A 17,246-nucleotide genomic window follows, 5' to 3' on the forward strand; every position below is an offset into this window, starting at 1 on the left:
GGTACAGTCCCAAAGTTAGGAGGAATCAGAGTTAGGAGGAATCAACGATCAGAGGGAGAGAAGACAGGAAGAAAGCTTCTCAGGATAACAGTTCGTGCATCTGATGAAGTGGACTGTAGTCCATGGAAGTGTATGCCATAATAAATGTGTTGCTTTAAGGTGCCACAAGATACTTTGGTGTTTTTTCTCCAGGGAAGGTTGATATGAGTTGAGGCCAGGAAATGCCCTGGGATGGAAGCAGACTCAGGACTCACAGTAGTAAGGACCTCAGCCGAAGAAAGCAGCCCTGAGGAGAAATCTCAAACACTCAAAGCAAGGAAGTAATATTTCTGTGTACACATTCTCCCCACATCACCCTTGTTTAGAGGAGATTAATTATATCAGATGAGATTAGACATACCTGGCAGGAATCTATTCCTCCTTCTAGATACCCAGCACACAGCATTCCAGGTGTTATGGCTCCATTGTACACCTCTCTTCTATTGCAAGTACTGGAGTCTATGAGTTTTACTGTTGCTTGCTGAAGAACATTAGGGGTGACACCTAAACAGAAAAATCGGTTTAGTACTTCAGTTTATGTGCAGTAGCCTAGACAAAGCATAGAAGAAACCTTAGGTGCCATTTACAATAAACCACAGCTGCTCAAACTTGAATAAAAGATACTGTCAGGACAGTAGTAGTGATTGTAAACCTTCCCTTGCTTAGAGATGGGAGAAATAAAGCGGTGGGGTTAGGGGATGGAGACGTGTTTGCGTAGCCAGCTGGTATGCTTGCATATCTCTAGTCTGGGACCAGGACCACGTGTCTAACCTGGGCTGCTGAATATGGGGAACCTTTCTTAAACAGAACAGCCTCATTTACATGCAATGAAGGCAATCAGTGTAGTGAAACATGTTTCTACACACAGCCCCTCACTACATAAAGGTCCATTTTGGAGAAAAAGTTGCAATGTCTTAGCTTCACTGCTTTAGAGAACAAAGCAGTGACTGCACAGCCTTGATATATTCCAAGCTTTCAGAACAAAATAATATATATAATTATCATTCTAAGTGCAATTCAGAAATATTAATAACATAAAACACAACAAACTAGACATTGTATACTGATTAAAAATAAAATATGCCCCACCTGCACGCTTACAATCTAGTTAGAAGTTGTATTGAAGAAAATACTGACTCTTCTGTTCTTTTAGGTACAGTTGAAAAGACAGCTTAATCATTCTATCCCTTCATAATTGTTCGCAAATTATGGGGACATTGCCATAACCACAGAAGTAGGAAAAACATGTCGAAAGAAAGGTGCTAATTCAACAGGAAAACTGTAATATATGTAGAGAGAAGGATGGTAATTCAACTACTGCTTCTAAGACAGTGGGCCAGTCCACACCATCACGGCAGCCCACTGTGCTTTCTTTAAGCTACGGTGGGTTGCAGTGTATGCTGCCAGCCATTTTGAATATTCTCCCCCCGGAAGGGGGTTGCCATGGCTTGTCATCCAAACCTGGTGGCAGGGGTTGTTTAAGGGGTTGAGGGTTTAAACAACCCTCAAGTAACTTATGTTCTGTTGTAGGGTTATTTGAGGGTTGTTTAACCCTCAAACAACACCTGCCGCCCAGGTTTGGATGACAAGCCATGGCAACCCCCTTCCGGGGGGTGAATATTCAAAATGGCCATGAGCACATGCTGCAAGCCACTGTGGTTTAAATAAGCCATGATGGGCTACCGTGATCATGCAAATCCAGTCAATGTCTTCTTTCTTTGGGGGAATTTTATGCAGTTTTGAAGCCAGTATGGTTGAGAAGAAAAAAGTAATTCCCACTGGTGAAAAGGCTGACGTGAGATTTCTTACCATCTCCCGCTTATGAGAAAGTGGAAGATTTTTTGGATGCCCAGACAGCAGTTGTTTTTGGGTACAGACGCATGTACTATCTGGAGATCATGCAATGTAATTTATCACAGGCTGAATTTATTTGCTGAATTCAGGGAGAAGACGCTTTGCTCTAATTGGCTAACTTCAATAATAGACAGGTGCAGCTTTTAAGATCTGTCAGTGATCTTTTGCATATCAAGATGGCCTTTCCCACTCTTCAGTAAGAGATCTTGACTAAACTAGAAAATATGTGGTTTCATGAATTATTAACTGTTAACAATCTAATTTTTAGTTCTAACCAAGGTATTTAACCTCAGGCTGAGTGAAATCAGGTACACAAAGATTTAAAACTATTATAGATTTAGTCCTTAGAAGTTAAGAGCTGCTAGAATCATCTTTATGTAATAATTCCAGTGAAGATTTAGATAAAATCCATCATGGCAGAGGTCCATAGCTTAGTGTTGCAGCATACTTTGCATGCGGAAGATCTCAAGTTCAATCCCTGGCATCTCCAGTTAAAAAAGAATGTCTCTGCTTGAGACTTTTGGAGAATTGCTAGTAGCTGGAGCAGACAGTAGTTGGAGCAGACCATTAGGCAGAGTGAGGCAACCAATGTCTTAAAATGGCAGCAAATTGTTAGTTTCCCCTATTGTAGTTTTACTGCCAGGAATGGGGAGAGGCACTTGTGGGATTTGCTGCCTCGGGCGGCAAAATAACTTGACTGGCCTTGGTACTATTGACTTGGAGGGGAATGCCATTTGCTTCTCAGGCAGCAAAATGTCTCGGGATAGCCCTGTTTTTTCTTAAGCGCCTATCCTCACTCAGCCACTCCTGTCACTATCTGTCTTCTAGGCTCTATTATTTTTCCTCCCACTTTCTTCTCCTTAGCCTCTTCCTCTCTCAGTCCAACTGCTTGTTTTTGTATCTCTCTGCAATTGCCATTTTCCCCCTATCCAACATTCTCTCAATCTTGGTAGTAATTAGCAGCTCTCAGCAGTCTTTCGTGCACCCTGGTTCTGCCTCCCACCCCCACCTCCAGTTGAGTACCTCCAGTATAAGCTGGCTGCTCAAAAAAGAATCCCCTTTTCTTCCCTGTTAGTCCTATCAATTAAAGATATAAAATACTACGTTCTTCTAGTGGATGTGCTTACCATCATTACTAATTGCTCCCCATCCTGTAATAACAGCATCTATATTATACGGAATAATCTCATTTGAGTCTGGAAGGCAAACCCGATGAACAGCATTTGTAAACTCCACACGTTTAGCCAGCTGCACAACAGCAATGTCATATTCATGGGCTGGATAGAAGTACTTTTCATGAACTATAATGGTCTTGACAAACCGCACAATTACAGGAGGCCTTAAATAGGTTCCAAAGGTAACAGTCCATTTCTTTGGATTTCTTGCCCTGAAAAAAAGTCAAGAGATCATGGTGAGTCACATTACTGAAAGTGTTCATATCTGGATCCCCAACAATACAATATTACTGTCCATTTTGATAGAACATCATTCGGTATACTCTCCACAACAGAAAGACATGGAAAAGTGCATGATTCCAGCATCCGTGAAACCAATTATGATGTACCAGTAGGCAATCTCTCTGCTTTTCTAATTTTTTTTTTTTTTAATACAGAAAGCAGCATACTTCTAATTGCCACTGTTGCTCAGAAGACCTTGGAAATATGTGAGCACTGTCTAATGAAGATCCAGAGACCAACGCAGCATCTGATCTGGGCAGAATGTGCACTTTTCAGGTGGGATGTTATTTCCCTGCACGCACTGCTGCTTATTTCTCTCCGATTGCTACTAATATCTGTCTCCCTGATAAGACTGACCCCTTCACCACAGCACTTATGTTTCCAAATCCATCTGTGCTGACGTAAGGCAAATATGGGCAGAGGGGCTCTTACAGACAACCATCAGAGGGCAAGAGGAGGAGTTACTTAACCAGCCCATGTCCACTGATATTTCCCTGCAAATCCTATCTGAACTGAGGATATGGTGTGGGCAAAGTGGCCCCATCCAAGGAGACAGCTGGAGCCACCTCAGGCCACTTTTTCGGTCGGACAGCTTCACCTGGTCAGACACCTTCCTCCATTGGGAAGGATGCAGGGAGGACTAGGTGCCCCAACCAAGGCAGCTGGAGCACTTTGCCCAGCCAGGGAAATCCAAGTCCCCAGCTGAAGCACTGGCTGGAGATCCAGCCGGCATTTCAGTCAGGGACTGCATGACTGCAGCAGTATAGCCACGCTGCCTGATGTCATCCAGCCCACAAAAGTTCACCATCCCTGCTTTGTGCTATGGAGGGGCCATAGCTCAGTGGTAGGACACATGTCCTGCATGTAGATTGTCCCAGGTTCAATCCCTGGCATCTCCAGTAAAAAGGTTCAGGTGATAGGAAAGACCACTGCCTGAAAGCCTGGAGAGATGCTGCCAGTCAAAGTAGACAATACTAGTGTCGGGTGCCTCTGAGCATAGGCAGTGGCAGAGTAGCTCAGATTCTGAAGAGGAGCCGCAAAATGTGCAGGAGGAACTTTCCCAGACTCTTCCAGACAGGTAGAGACAGACTCCTCAGGTTTCAACAGTCCAGCTGGACAGAGAGGGCCTCTCTTCACACACCCCTGTGAGAGAAAGTGAACAGGGAGAGGTGGGGCTTGTTTCGGATCAGGGGACCCAATTCATGGCTCATTTCTGGCAGGAGTTGCTTGCAGTGCTCAATGTGACGCTCCGGCTTTCCTCTGCTCACCAGCCCCGGACGGATGGGCAGACCGAACGCACCAATGCCATGCTAGAACAATACTTATGCTGTTATGTAAACTACCAACAAGACAACTGGTTTTCCCTGCTGCCTCTGTCGGAATTCGCTTACAACAATGCGTGCCATGCCTCCACCCACCAAACTCCTTTCTTTGCCAATTTTGGGTACCATCCCAAAGCCAATTTTGGGTACCATCCCATGAATTCTTGGAGGAATTGCGCTCTGTGCACCACCTCTTACGGAACTAAATCGAACAGGCTAAAGCAGCATATAAAGAAGCTGTGGACTGATGTTGCCAGCCCGGTCCACCCCTGCAGGTTGGGGACTGGATCTGGTTGTCCACCCAATACCACCCCTCTCACCTCCCCACTAAGAAGCTCACAGCCTGACAGATGGGCCCCTTCCATATCGCGGCCCAGATTAACCCTGTTGCTTTTTGACTGGCACTCCCCCCCTCCATGAAGGTGCATCCTGTTTCTTATCACTCCTTGCTTTCCCCACTAGTCTCTGGCGATCCCCATCGCTCTGACTGCCCCCCCACCTCCAGTGTTGGGTGGGGGGAGTTTGAAGTCACTGACATCATGGACTTGCACTTTTTCTGAGGGCATCTGCAATACTTGCTGGACTGGAAGGGGTATGGCCTGGACGAACGTTCCTGGGAACCGGCTGAACATTTGCATGCCCCTTTGCTGCTACGCCGTTTCCACTGTCAGTACCCCCACAAGCCTGGGGCCCCAAGCGGGAGCAAGAGGGGAGCCTCACGGGAGTGGGAATGATGTAAGGAGTGCCTCTGAGCTTAGGCAGTGGCAGAGTAGCCTAAATTCCAAAGAGGAACTGCAAAATGTAGGGGAGGAACTTTTTCAGACTCTTCCAGACAGGGAGAGACAGTCTCCTCAGGTTTCAATAGTCCAGCTGGATGGAGAGGGCCTCTGTTCACACACCCCTGTGAGAGATAGTGAACAGGGAGAGGTGGGGCTTGGAGAGCCTGAATTCTTAGATGCCAGGCACAGGCGCAGAGCCAAGAGAGAGATGGCAGGAGCGGAGCTTAGGCGATCTACCAATTGGCTCGGCGGGAACAGCTACGCATATAGACCTCACGAGATAGAGGGAGATCCCCACCCCACCCCTTAAGTTAGGAAAGTGTGCCTGCCTTTTCTCAAATGGTGGGCAACTTTCAACCTTCGTAGTTTCCCTTTGAACTCCCTGAAGGCATTTCCTTTGTAGACTGTGAGTTACTGACAATTTGAATCTATATGACCCATTGAAGTAAAAGGATTAAAGAGCCGTGGATAGAAGCCTCTTGTCTGTGTTTTGATTTGGCTATTTGAAATTCAGCAGGGACAAAAGGGAACCCTGACAGCTTGCCCACCGTTTGTCAGAAGCGCCCTAGCTGCCTCTTGCAGTCCCTTCCAATAGCCAACTCAGGACACAGACGATGAGGATTCTTTCCGAGGCCTTATTCCTTTATTCCTTTATGACTCTTTCAGATACTAATCACTAGCGACTAAGCAAGGAACAGCACTGGGGAAAGATAGCAGAGTAGCCTAAGCTCCAGGTAAGGCAGTTGGTCCCCGTTTGAAGGGGAACCACGGGAAGACTCTGAACGTATGGGCTATGGAGAGATCCTCCCTTGGGTCCTCGGGATGCGACCATTGTTTGAGCACCAAACGAGCGGTACGCCTCCTTTCGGCGGCCTCCATCTGCCGTCGCTCCCTGCGTCTGTGCCGAGCGTCCAGCACGCCCCCCTCCAGTGCTCTCTCACTGCCAGGGTCACTATCTATCCCAGGAATGCTGGCAGGAGCAATCTCTGCCAGCTGCTGTGCTTGTGAGAGATGAGTGAGCTCCTCTCCCACAGATTGCTGTTCCTCCTCAGAATCAGAACTGCTCTGGGGCTCTATGGGCTCAGTTTCCACCCTGACATTGTTTTTAAGAAAAGGCGGGCATGCTTTCCTAACTTAAGGGGTGGGGGTGGGGATCTCCCTCTATCTCATGAGGTCTCTATGTGTAGCTGTTCCTGCCTGGCCAATCGGGCAGATCACCTAACTCCACCCCTGCCATCCATCTCCTGGCGTCTAAGAATTCAAGCTCTCCAAGCCCCACCTCTCCCTGTTCGCTATCTCTCACAGGGGTGTGTGAAGAGAGGCCCGCTCCGTCCAGCTGGACTACTGAAACCTGAGGAGTCTGTCTCTCCCTGTGTGGAAGAGTCTGGGAAAACGTCTCCCCCCCGTTTTGCGGTTCCTCTTCGGAATCTGAGCTACTCTGCCACTGCCTATGCTCAGAGGCACCCCTGACAACTAGGTTAAGTGGAGCAATAGTCTGATTTGATATAAGGCAGCTTCATATGTGCTCAAACAGGCAAGCAAGAGATCTCTCTATAAGCGTCATCAGAGAGTCTCATGTGCTTAGCTTTATACGTCGACTAATCTCACTTGACATACTGGTCAATACTTCTCATACCTGATCCTAGTTGGAAACTTACTGTCTGAAGCAATGAGCTGCAGATACCAGCCAGGTGTTACTGATCAGCGTTGCACCACAGCGATGGATGTTATTCCGCTGGAGGCTGGCCTGCCATGGCCATTCCCCAGAATCCAAAGTAGCAATTCCTCCAGTTATTCTTGATGATTTCCTTGATGATACTGCTGATCTGTTATATCGAAGCCCACAGACTGTTAATGCCAAGAAAAAAATATGTTTTGAGTGCTATTAAATATAAAGTGCATACTGGTTATAAAATAATTCAGACAAAAAAAGACAAGTTGGCTAAAGCGCAACTGGCCCCAGCAGCTACCTGGACATCCAGGTAAATGCCTGTTGGGAGAAGAATGGAGGGCATTCACTCCCCTTTGGAAAGTGTATCTCCCACCCAGCAGGAGGCAGAGTCACATGGCTGATCAAATCCTCCAGCAGGGAGGCTCCTGAACTTCCAGACTGCAACTGGAAAGAGCAGAGACATACCTCCAATCATGTCAGTGATGAACAGAAAGGATGCCAGTGTAGTTACATGTCAGAACAACCATGAAAAAATAAAACTAAACTCAGAAAATGTATGAACAGATAGAATAGTAGAAGGTGAAAACATCCCAGGCGGCCATACGTACCATGGGCCTATCATACAGAAGGAAAAGCTGAGCTCACCTGGAAAGTAAAGTGGTGGGTAGAATGCTCCCCACCTCTCCCAAGAATAGCAATTTATAGTAAGAAACTCCATTTTTCTCTAAGAGAGGCAGGCGGGACGGGGTGGGAGGAATATAAAATGTAGGATATAAACTAGCGGTATTCCTCAAGGTAGGTTTCCAGGTGGAGAGTTTAAACATCTTCTGTAAAAACCCTCTGCCAAAGGCAATGTCAACCAAGGAAGGGATAACCCAGTTTGTTGTAGGGTTATGCGAGGTTTTTTTTTAACCCTTGCATCACCCTGTGGCTGGCTTCTTACAACATAGCAAGCCCCGAATGGGGGTTGCATATTCAAAATGTCACCTGCACGCACTACAGCTCATCACTGGTTAAACAACCTATGATGAGCCATGGGGGGTTGTACGAACCAGCCCATGGTGTTTCCTTGTTTTTATTGTTATTGACATTGATATTGCTCTCACATTCTTTTGTAAGCCATTTTGGGGGGAAACTTTCTGAATGGCGGTTATAGATCCATAAATAATAAGGAAGGCCTCTTCCAAAATGGAGTAGAGGTAGCTGCCCCTTGCAGATAATGGGTCATAATCCCTGTTGGAGTGACTCCCTATAGATCTGCATGCTAACTCTATGCAGGCTTGAAGCCACCAGGACACAGGGTACATGCGAAGCTGCCTTATTGCAGGCCAGGCTATTTGTCTATCTAGCCCTACCTATTGCCTACCCTGGCTGACAGCAGCTCTCCAGGGTCTCAGGCAGAGGCCTTTCACATCACCTGCTGCCTCATCTTTTGAGAACTGGAGATGCCAGGGACTGACCCTAGACCATCTGTATGCAGACCATGTGCTCTACCACTGACTGAGCTACGGTGGCTCCTGTGAATGATGGAGCACATCTTATCATTATAACTCTGGAGGGGCAGGGGCAGTGTCTGGGAGGGAATGGATTGTAAAAGGCCATCTTGTAAGCATGGCTGAGGGGAGATCTGAACCATGGATTTCTTGATTCATCACTGAGCCTCTGAAGCCAGTACCCTACACTACCTCCTGGGTCAGAGACTGAGACCTTTGAAAACCTCTGCCCTAAAGATGACTCCAGGGAGGACAAAAACTGCTTATGACTTTCTAGTGGCTGCTGTCCTGTCTAGGTAAAAACCAGGGAGCCCTCCTAACATCCAGCCTGTACCAAATGTCCTCCCAAGATCGTGGCCCATTTGGTTGTGACAATAAAACAGAGTCATCAGCACATAGCAGTTATGGGACCCATGTGGCAGCTAGTTTGAGTGCGTGAGAATCAACATATTAGAGTGGTGGTGTATTTAAGGAATGAGCATCTTGAGTAGATGCCAGCACTTGCTAGAGCAAAAGTTTTCCTCTCTCCAAAGAGAGGAATTGATACAGTCTGAGGTGTGTGAGTGTGTGTGGGCGGGGCAAGGCAGGGGGGGGCAAAGGCCCTTTGACACCAAATTCTTCTCTTCCCTCCCCTTGGAGGATTCTGTCCCTTTCTATCATAGAAACATAGAACAGTAGGGTTGGAAGTGGCCTACAAGGCCATTGAGTCCAACCCCCAATATGATATGGATGGGGCGGGCCAATACAGGAGAGAGAAAAGGAAAAAATATAAACAGCCTGCCAGATTGGTGAGCTCCAAAGAGCTTCACCCAAACTCTGCTTCCTTGAACAAGACAGACCCAGTCTGGGACTTCAGCAGTGTCCCCTCCCTCGATGGAGGAGTCAGTCAGCCAGCTACCTTGCCTCTTATTGCACGTCAGTGTCAATCCCCAAGCAGCCATCCCCAACATGGTGCCCTCCAGATGTTCTGGAATACAGCTCCCATCAGCCCTACCCAGCTGGTGGTCAGGGATTATGGAAGTTGTAGTCCAAAACATCAGGGGGGCACCACATTGGGAAAGGCTGCCCCAGAGACTGGGAAATATCCCCTTGCCTCTACATGAAAATGAACCTTATGGGCTCAGAATATGCCCAATTTACACTTGCATGGATTGGCTGGTAACCCATGATCGCTGTGAGTAGTTTGGAAACTTCTTTAAAAGGTTTATTGCATTTTCATAACTAACATGAGATCTTTAAACTTACAGTCACTGAAGATACTTTCAGCTGTTTGTTTTCTCATATCTGGAAGAAAGAAGTAAACAAGTTTAGATACCGCTGCAATGGCTTTTCCCCTATCAAAGGTTAGAATTTTTTTTTTTTTATCAAGCTACCTCAAATCAGATTGATTAGAAGAATTACCATTTTTCCTGTCCGCTTCATCATGCCTGCAAAAAGGGTTGTCTGGCCTGAGAGAGTAGATTGACATTGGGCACACAGTAAGATAGATGGGAAGTGTAGGGTATTGGCTTAAGAGGCAGCCCCATCCAAAATACGCTTTGCAGATGTGAATTGCACTGGATGCCTCACATCTGCATTAGATTTTGTACTTGTGGTTTCCAATCCAGTAAGGATGAAGAATCTTGCATTCATAAATAGATTTCCTATGCTGCATTAGGGTTTATTTGCATTGCAAATTGGTGGAAATGCAATTCCCAATGAAAGGAACATGTTTATACTAACATAACCATTGTGGTTTTACTTTAAGGAACCCTGAGAATTGTACTTCTACAAATGAGCTAGTGATGTTTAACTGAAAGCTGTTACCACCCTCACAGAATTACAGAGCTCCTTGGAGGGACACCAATGATGATTAACATTATCTTAAGACTAAATTGTATGCACACAGAAGACATGACCTAGAATTACTATATTATACACAGACAGCAGACATTACCTAGAAATAGCTCTTTGTGTAGGTCAGAATATGCCAAATGAATTTGTATAAGTGCACATTGTGTTTGCCAACATTACATGCCTCAGGGCTACATTATATTTTCAACAGTGAATGCTATTTACACTTTGGGGGCAATGCCATCTCTTCCCAAGGGCCCAGTTAATAAAAAGAAAGATCTGTTTTTTCCATCTAAAAAATGGTGGTTGAAAATCATTCATGGCCCATACAACCATTGCCAATACTCCCAGCAGAGTGCTATGCAGAATACCCAGCTCATAAAAAGGCACCTGATTCTTCAGGCTTTTTTACATAAGGCTTTTAACCTGCCACCTTATCAAGGCTTCCGCTTCTGGATGCTTTGTGGGATTAAGATCAGCTCTTTTACACATTTTTCTCCCAGGGGGTTGCTTTTCTATATGTTCCATTACACAACCACTAGGTGGCACTGTGGTATAGCAGAATTGCAGAAATACACTCAGGTTTCATGCTGCCATTCAGGATATGCCAGACTTTCCTCATAAGGGAAAAAACCCGCTAAAACGATTGCAAAACGCAGGAGAGGCCCCAAGTGAGGAATCACAAGCACACAATAAATGCTTTGTATAGAAAGGCTCTTCCACAAGTTACTACCATGCCAAAAGAGAATGGGATGAAGACCCACAATGCATTTCTACTCTTATAGCTAAACAAGGTTGACCTGTAAATTGTCTGGATGGGAAAATACTTAGAAACCATATATAAGTGTCCTTGGGTGACAAATGGGATATAAGGGTCATAAATACAAATAGGAAAGAAGCCATACAGAACATACAGCCTGCAGAACAAATGGGAACTGAGTTTCTCTCATGAATTCTGTAATTGTCCCTGTTAGCTTTGTCAGACTGCCTGAGGACCATATTGAGATGACGTGACATAGTGAAGCAGTGCAAGCTGCATGGGCACAGGAGATGGGCAGCTGCTCAAGTAGGAGGAATAGCCAGGAAGCACTGCTGAGTGTGAGTATGTGTATTGGGGGTGTGGGGGGGTATTCAGTGAGGTTCAGTCTGGGGCATATTCAGTGAAAAGGATTTCAGGTTATGGTGCTGGGAAGGACTTCTGAGACTTGGGAAAGCCAGTTCTGGGCAGAGTAGTTAGCACTGGGTAGATGGACAAATGGCCTGATTCAGTATAAGGCAGTTGTTTATGGCACTGAGCATCCACAAGGTGGTGCTCTGCTTCATAGAAAAGTGCACTTCAATCATTTCTATTTGTTTCAAGTATTTATATGCAGTCCTTCAGTTTTGCAAGGATGTAGGGCAGCCTACAATAATATTTAAAAACATGACAACAGTGGAATGCACAGCTTAATATGGTTATCATTAGCAATAAAATCAGTGCAGATCACAGTGCTGCCTGGGTCGTACAACATTTGAGCTATTTCTTCAGCACCTGCTATCAGAGAAACCAAGTCAGTTTCCATGCCAAACCTAGGTCAGAAGCCAGATTGCAATGGATCCTCTTTCAGAAATGTCTGGAGGTGCATGCCAATCTTGCTCAAAAGGAAAATTTGAGACTGGCTGATAATTGTTACAACTTAACAGTCCAAGGTAAATTTCTTTAAGAATAGTTCCATGACTGACTCTCTAATAAGAAAGCATTCCACGTCCTCATCCTCAGGCTTCCACAAATGAAATCCATCCAATAATACAGGACAAGGTGGTGCTCTGGACAAATCCCCTAGAACTACAGGAACAGAGACATCCAAGTTGTTGCAAATGCAAATGATTTCATCCTTGAAGTGCCGAGCAGGTAAGTCACAGCCAGCCTCTGAAGACTGCTCAGCGGTAGGCAGCCAGGCGCCCTCCAAATGTTTGGGACTACATGTACCATGATCGCTGACGATTGGCCATGTTGGCTGAGGCTTATGAGTTAATAGTCCAAAACTTCTCAAGGGCACCAGGTTGCCTACCCCTCAGTTTGTGGGTCAGGCTTCAGAAAGCCCCAAACCACTTGGAAAAATTCTGTTCTGGACAGCACTATGCAGACACAATAGTGGCAGCAACGTAATGCTTCTCTGACACCATCACTGCCGCAGGGTAACTTCTAGCGTAAAACAAGTTCACATCTATTTTTAATCATGTTCAGTTCACCCCAGGTTTCCACCATTTGGATACAAACTATCTTTCTAACAGCTTCATTGCCTTCAGCTCCCCAATAAGTTAAGGATCCAAATGAGCTCAATTCAGCTTATGCATAATTGTGCAACTGCCCAGGTCATCTCCAAACCAGAAACAAATTTCCCATGACCTGCACTCTTGTTGTTGTTGTTCAGTCGTTCAGTCGTGTCCGACTCTTCGTGACCCCATGGACCATAGCACGCCAGGCCTTCCTGTCCTGCGCTCTCTCCCGGAGTGTGCTCAAGTTCATATTCATTGCATCCGTGATGCTATCTAGCCATCTCATCCTCTGCCGTCCCCTTCTCCTTTTGCCTTCAGTCTTTCCCAGCATCAGGGTCTTTTCCAGGGAGTTTTCTCTTCGCATTAGGTGGCCAAAATATTGGAGCTTCAGTTTCATTATCTGTCCTTCCAATGAACAGTCAGGGTTGATTTCCTTTAGGATGGACTGATTTGACCTCCTTGCAGTCCAGGGGACTCGTAAGAGTCTTCTCCAGCACCACAGTTCGAAAGCATCAATTCTTCGGCGCTCAGCCTTCCTTATAGTCCAGCTCTCACAGCCATACATTACTACTGGGAAAACCATAGCTTTGATTAGACGGACCTTTGTCGGCAAGGTGATGTCTCTGAAAACCCCATGGAACGTATCACAAGACCTGCACTCTTAAAGGCACTCAAATATGGATTAGGTTTTCAAAAATACCAAACATCACCAGCTCCTGTCCCATGAATGGAAAATAGTTTATTTTAATCGTTCTTCATTTTATAATTAGCATAGCGTAGGAAATAAAATTCAATTCCACATCACCCTGTTATTTCCAGAACTTTATGCAGTCATACTGTTGGTCCGTAATGGGCAATTTACAGTGGCAAGAAAAAGTTTGTGAACCCTAATGATAATTACAGAAATTCCATAGTTTTACCATGATAGTCTTCATGAATCAAAACCAGTCCTTTTCTAAATATCCAATAGGGCTTATATTAACCAATTCCGTGTCTTGTGAAATAAATGATGTATAAATTAGGCAAACAATGGGTACTTAAGTGTCAGGGTATGTGCAAAAGTAAGTGAACCCCTGGTTGCATCAGCTCACTTAAAAGAAATAATTAGAATCAGCTGTTTAAGCAATTAAGTAGATCTTCAGGGGTGAGTTTGGGAGGCCCGACCCTATAAAAGGATCAGAAACTTTGTGAGTTTGATCTTCACCATACAGTTATGTGGAACCACATCATGCCACAATCAAAAGACATCTCTGAGGACCTCAGAAAAGCAGTTATTGCTGCTCATCAGTCTAGAAAGGGTTACAAAACCATTTCTAAGGATTTGGGGTCCACCAATCCACTGTCAGACAAGTAGTCTACAAATGGAGAAGGTTCAAGACCACTGTTATTCTACCCAGGAGCAGTCATCCTACCAAAATCTCTCCAAGAACAAACCAACGCATCATCCAGGAAGCCAAAAAGAACTCCAGAGTAACATCCAAGTATCTGCAGGCCACTCTCGCCTTGGCTAATGTGAGTGTTCATGACTCAATGATCTCAAAAAGACTGAACAAGAATAGTGTTCACGGGATCTTAGCCAGGAGGAAACCACTGCTCTCTAAAAAGAACATTGTTCCCTGTCTGAAGTTTCCTAAAGATCACATAGACTTCTGGTACAATGTTCTCTGGCCAGACGAGTCAAAGGTAGAATGTTTCAGTCTCAATGAAAAATGTTATGTTTGGCGAAAAACAAACACTGATTTCAAATAAAAGAACCTCATCCCAACCATCAAGCATGGTGGTGGGAACGTGATGGTTTGAGAGTGCGTTGCTGCCTCAGGACCTGGATGGCTTGCTGTCATTGACACAACCATGAATTCTGCAGTGTATCAGAAGATTCTAGAGGAGAATGTCAAGCCATCCGTCCGTGAGCTGAAGCTGAACCAAAAGTGGATCATCCAACAAGACAACGATCCTAAACCTACAAGCAGATCTACAAATGAATAGCTGTAGAAGAAGAAATTCCTTGTTTTACAATGGCCTTGTCAAAGTCCAGACCTAAACTCCATCGAATTGTTGTGGCAGGACCTGAAACAAGCTGTTCATGCAGGGAAGCCCTCAAATGTCACTGAATTGAAGCAGTTCTGTAAGGAGGAATGGGCCAAAATTCCTCAAAACCGATGTGAGAGACTGACCAACAGCTACAGGAAATGCTTACTTGAAGTCATTGCTGCTTCAGGGGGTGCCACCAGATACTGAATCTAAAAGCTCACATACTGTTTCACACATGGATATTGAATGTTGAGTCAGTTGTGGATAAATAAATGTTGAAAAAGCATCATATTTGTGTGTCATTTGTTTAGTCAGGTTATCTATTGTTCTTCATCTAGGATTACGAGGTTAGATTAAGATCTAATAACATTTTAGGTTGGACATATGTGACTATGCTAAGGGTTCACAGTCTTTTTCTCGCCACTTAGGGGTATGCTGCTCTACACCACTTCATTTAGTTTCATCCTTTCATTAATCTGTCCTCATATTCATTTGTTCTGTGCTGCTCTTTGAGCCAACACAATACTCATCCTGTAGCTCAGGAGAGGAACAATGCAGACTAAGTGACACTAATCACCAGTAAATTTACTAATAGGAATTTTGCCAATGGAAATAGCAAGCACACTTTTTATTTTTTTAATTATTTTTATTTATTACACTTACATCCCACCTTTCTTCCATTGTGGAACTCAAGGTGGTTACATGTGGTTCCCAGGTGGTCTCCCTTCTAAGCACTGACCAGACCCAGACCTGCTTAGCTTCAGCAAGGTGGTGCTTAATGTGCCTTCAGACACATTTCAAATTCATTTATTCATGGGTGTGCCCACCAGATAGGGATGTATAAGAAATTCATTGCAGTTCCTTTTTGATCAGAATTTACCCAGTTTGCACCTCCTGGAACAGAACGTGGACCCAAATGTAACCATGGTTGAAGTCTGCACATTTCCATATTTGCAATATGATTTGTGGAACAAATAAAAATGTTCAAAAATGTATATGAAAAATGCATACATTTCAAAAAATGCACACAATTGATGCAAACATGTGGAAATATGCATGAAAATACACATGAATTTTCATGCAAAAATAAAAAACAAAGCTCGCAATCTGATATGGACATGAGTCAGAATGAGCTTCGAGGTAGGTTTTGGAGAGTCAGAATGAGCCTGAGCTTTGCTGATTTACACATCCCAACCACCAAGCTGCTGCTTGAAACAGCAGGGGGGGTGGGGTAAGTTCCTAGCAAATATACTTAGGGGGCAGTCCCATGGCCACTAGCCACTGTCTAGAGGGCAACAGAATTGTTCGGTTTCTGGGAATCGAGGTCAGAGCCTGGCTCTAAGATCAGTTCCCAGAAACCACACTCCTCGCCCCCTCCCTCACTCCCATGTAGCCAGTGCAGTTCTTCCCCTTCTCTGCTCTCAGAAACGGAGCACGGAGAAGGCAAAAAGGAAGCGATCCTGGAGGCGGGGGGGGGGAAAGACCACGGAAATCTACCACTTTGCAGATAAAATTGATCGGATTAGGAGTGTTATTCTGTGTGCTGTGGATACAGTTAGTGAGCAGGAGGCGGTCTGTGGCACACCGGTTTTGTGGGATCGGTTCCAGCTTCTTCCTTCTGATGAAGTGGACAAGGTGCTTTCATCTGTAAGGCCGACCACCTGCTTACTTGATCCTTGCCCATCTTGGCTCATTATGAGCTGCAGAGAGAGGCTGGGTGAGGGGATCAAGGCGGTGGTGAACGCCTCCCTCGAGGAGGGAGTGATGCCATCAGCCCTCAAGGAGGCAGTGATAAGACTGCTTTTAAAAAAGCCCTCCTTGGATCCCCAAGTTCTGAACAACTTTTGCCCAGTCTTGAATCTGCCTTTTTTGAGCAAGGTGATTGAATGGGTGGTGGCGATGCAGTTGAAGGCACACTTGGAAGAAGCCAATAATCTAGATCCATTTCAGTCGGGCTTCAGGCCTGGGCATGGGACAGAAACAGCCTTGGTCGCCTTGGTGGATGATATGAGGAGGGCTCTGGATAGGGGTGAATGCTCCTTCCTTGTTCTCCTCGACCTCTCAACGGCTTTTGATACCATTGACCACGGTATCCTCCTGGACAGCCTGGAGGGGTTGGACATTGGAGACACCGTATTACGGTGGTTCCGGCCCTTCCTCTCCGGCAGATACCAGAGGGTAGCGCTGGGAGAGGAGGATTTGGACCTGTGGCCGCTCACTTGTGGGGTGCCACAGGGTTCCATCCTCTCCCCGATGCTATTTAACATCTATGTGAAGCCGCTGGGGGCTATCATCAGGAGGTTTGGGGTGCGGTGACATCAGTATGCGGATGACACGCAGCTCTACCTCTCATACAAATCTTCACCAAAGTTGGCCGTAGAATCCCTGTCCAAATGTCTGGAGACAGTGAGTGGCTGGATGGGGAGGAATAAGCTGAAGCTGATCCCTGACAAGACCGAGATACTTTTGGTGGGAGACAAGAGGAGGTTGGGGGATGTTGACCTGGT

At 45.5% G+C, this 17,246-nt stretch overlaps 1 protein-coding gene across 1 annotated transcript in view; it reads right to left on the reverse strand.

Annotated features, from left to right (window-relative positions):
* The window catches only part of LOC146344505 (transmembrane protease serine 11E-like), a 43,133-nt gene that overhangs the window by 2,889 nt on the left and 22,998 nt on the right, over window positions 1-17,246 (reverse strand). Inside the window, exons 4-7 of the mRNA XM_084857504.1 lie at window positions 9,862-9,900; window positions 7,110-7,299; window positions 3,021-3,280; window positions 401-543 (exon numbers count right to left, since the gene is read on the reverse strand). Of these exons, the coding sequence (XP_084713630.1) occupies window positions 401-543; window positions 3,021-3,280; window positions 7,110-7,299; window positions 9,862-9,900 (632 nt within the window). The remainder of the gene's footprint in view (window positions 1-400; window positions 544-3,020; window positions 3,281-7,109; window positions 7,300-9,861; window positions 9,901-17,246) is intronic.

Source organism: Heloderma suspectum, chromosome 5 (assembly GCF_057233095.1).
Source record: "Heloderma suspectum isolate Gila_16-S chromosome 5, 16-S_ref, whole genome shotgun sequence".
Lineage (NCBI taxonomy): Eukaryota > Metazoa > Chordata > Lepidosauria > Squamata > Helodermatidae > Heloderma > Heloderma suspectum.